Source organism: Austrofundulus limnaeus, unplaced genomic scaffold, assembly GCF_001266775.1.
Source record: "Austrofundulus limnaeus strain Quisiro unplaced genomic scaffold, Austrofundulus_limnaeus-1.0 Scaffold42, whole genome shotgun sequence".
In the NCBI taxonomy this organism is placed as follows: domain Eukaryota; kingdom Metazoa; phylum Chordata; class Actinopteri; order Cyprinodontiformes; family Rivulidae; genus Austrofundulus; species Austrofundulus limnaeus.
Window position 1 is genome coordinate 2,439,341 of NW_013952444.1, and position 1,093 is coordinate 2,440,433.

General features: G+C 39.3%; 1 protein-coding gene across 1 annotated transcript in view; it reads right to left on the bottom strand.

Moving 5' to 3' along the window:
- kcnk2b (potassium channel, subfamily K, member 2b) overlaps nt 1–889 on the bottom strand; it is a 46,475-nt gene extending 45,586 nt beyond the window's left edge. Inside the window, exon 1 of the mRNA XM_014007554.1 lies at nt 712–889. Coding sequence (XP_013863008.1) covers nt 712 — 1 coding nt within the window. The 5' untranslated portion in view covers nt 713–889. The remainder of the gene's footprint in view (nt 1–711) is intronic.
- Nucleotides 890–1,093: the final 204 nt, after the last annotated feature.

The window sequence follows — 1,093 nt, forward strand, 5'->3', positions numbered from 1 at the left end:
GAAGAAGAATCTTAGAAACCTGCAGAGAATGGAAACTTATTTTAAATGAAAAGTAGAAGCAAAAACGAAGACAACAAATCAAAAAACACCAAAGTTTGTCACTAATATGAAGTACAGCTTCTAGTTCTATCATGCAATATTTTAAAAGTTCAAAGCATTATCAAATATAGTTGCAGAAACAACTATATTTTAATTTGCACYTTAAATAAATTTTTGTAGTTTATTTTTAAACATGTTGAATGTATTTTAAAGAAATTTTAAACTTGTCAAACAGCTGTTTTTACTATTATTGTTTGTCACTAATATGAAGAGCAGCTTCTGGTTGCAAAAGTTGTGTATTATGCTAATTTTCTTAAATATGAAGAGGTTTTCTTTGACTTTTTCAGTTTGAAGGATAYACATGTCACAAGCACTTTCACTTCTCATTTGTAACAATTTCCCCACATCAGCAGCAGCCTCTCTGTACTGTTTCAAATATAACAAATTAGAACAAAAATAACAAAGTGACTCTTCATTCAGCTCAATTAGGCTGCCTCAAGACCAGAATAATGTAATTTAATGAAAACAGACACAGAACCATGCCAGCACCTTCCTTACTCTAACTCTTTTTAAGACTAATTTAATTGGAAATGCACAATATGCTAAATATAAGAAGCTTGTTGAGTCTTGCAGAGTTTTTTATGTAATAAACTTGTTTTATAGTTTACTTACTTCTCTACCATCTCGTCTCTCTGGTTCCCTGAAGCCTTTTTGATCCAGGAAAGCGCACGCGAAGCTTTCTCCTCCTCTCCTCTCAGACTCGAGGCTCTGCCTCCCGCGCTCCTTCCTCACGAGCTGCCCGCTCTCCTCCACATGGTCTCCGCGTGCAGCTCTGCCTGCCGACCCCCCACTCCGCTTCACTGTCTCCGGAGAAAATCCAGCCAGAGCCAGCACATCCCGTCCTCGTCCCCAAAAAAACACACACAGACGCACGCGCGTGCGCTAAAACCGAGCGTAAAAGGAAGAGAGAGAGCAACGCGCCTCCAATGATGAATAATAATAATACGGCCAGGTGTTTGGAGACAGCAGTCCAGCGCGCTGTGACCGGATGAAG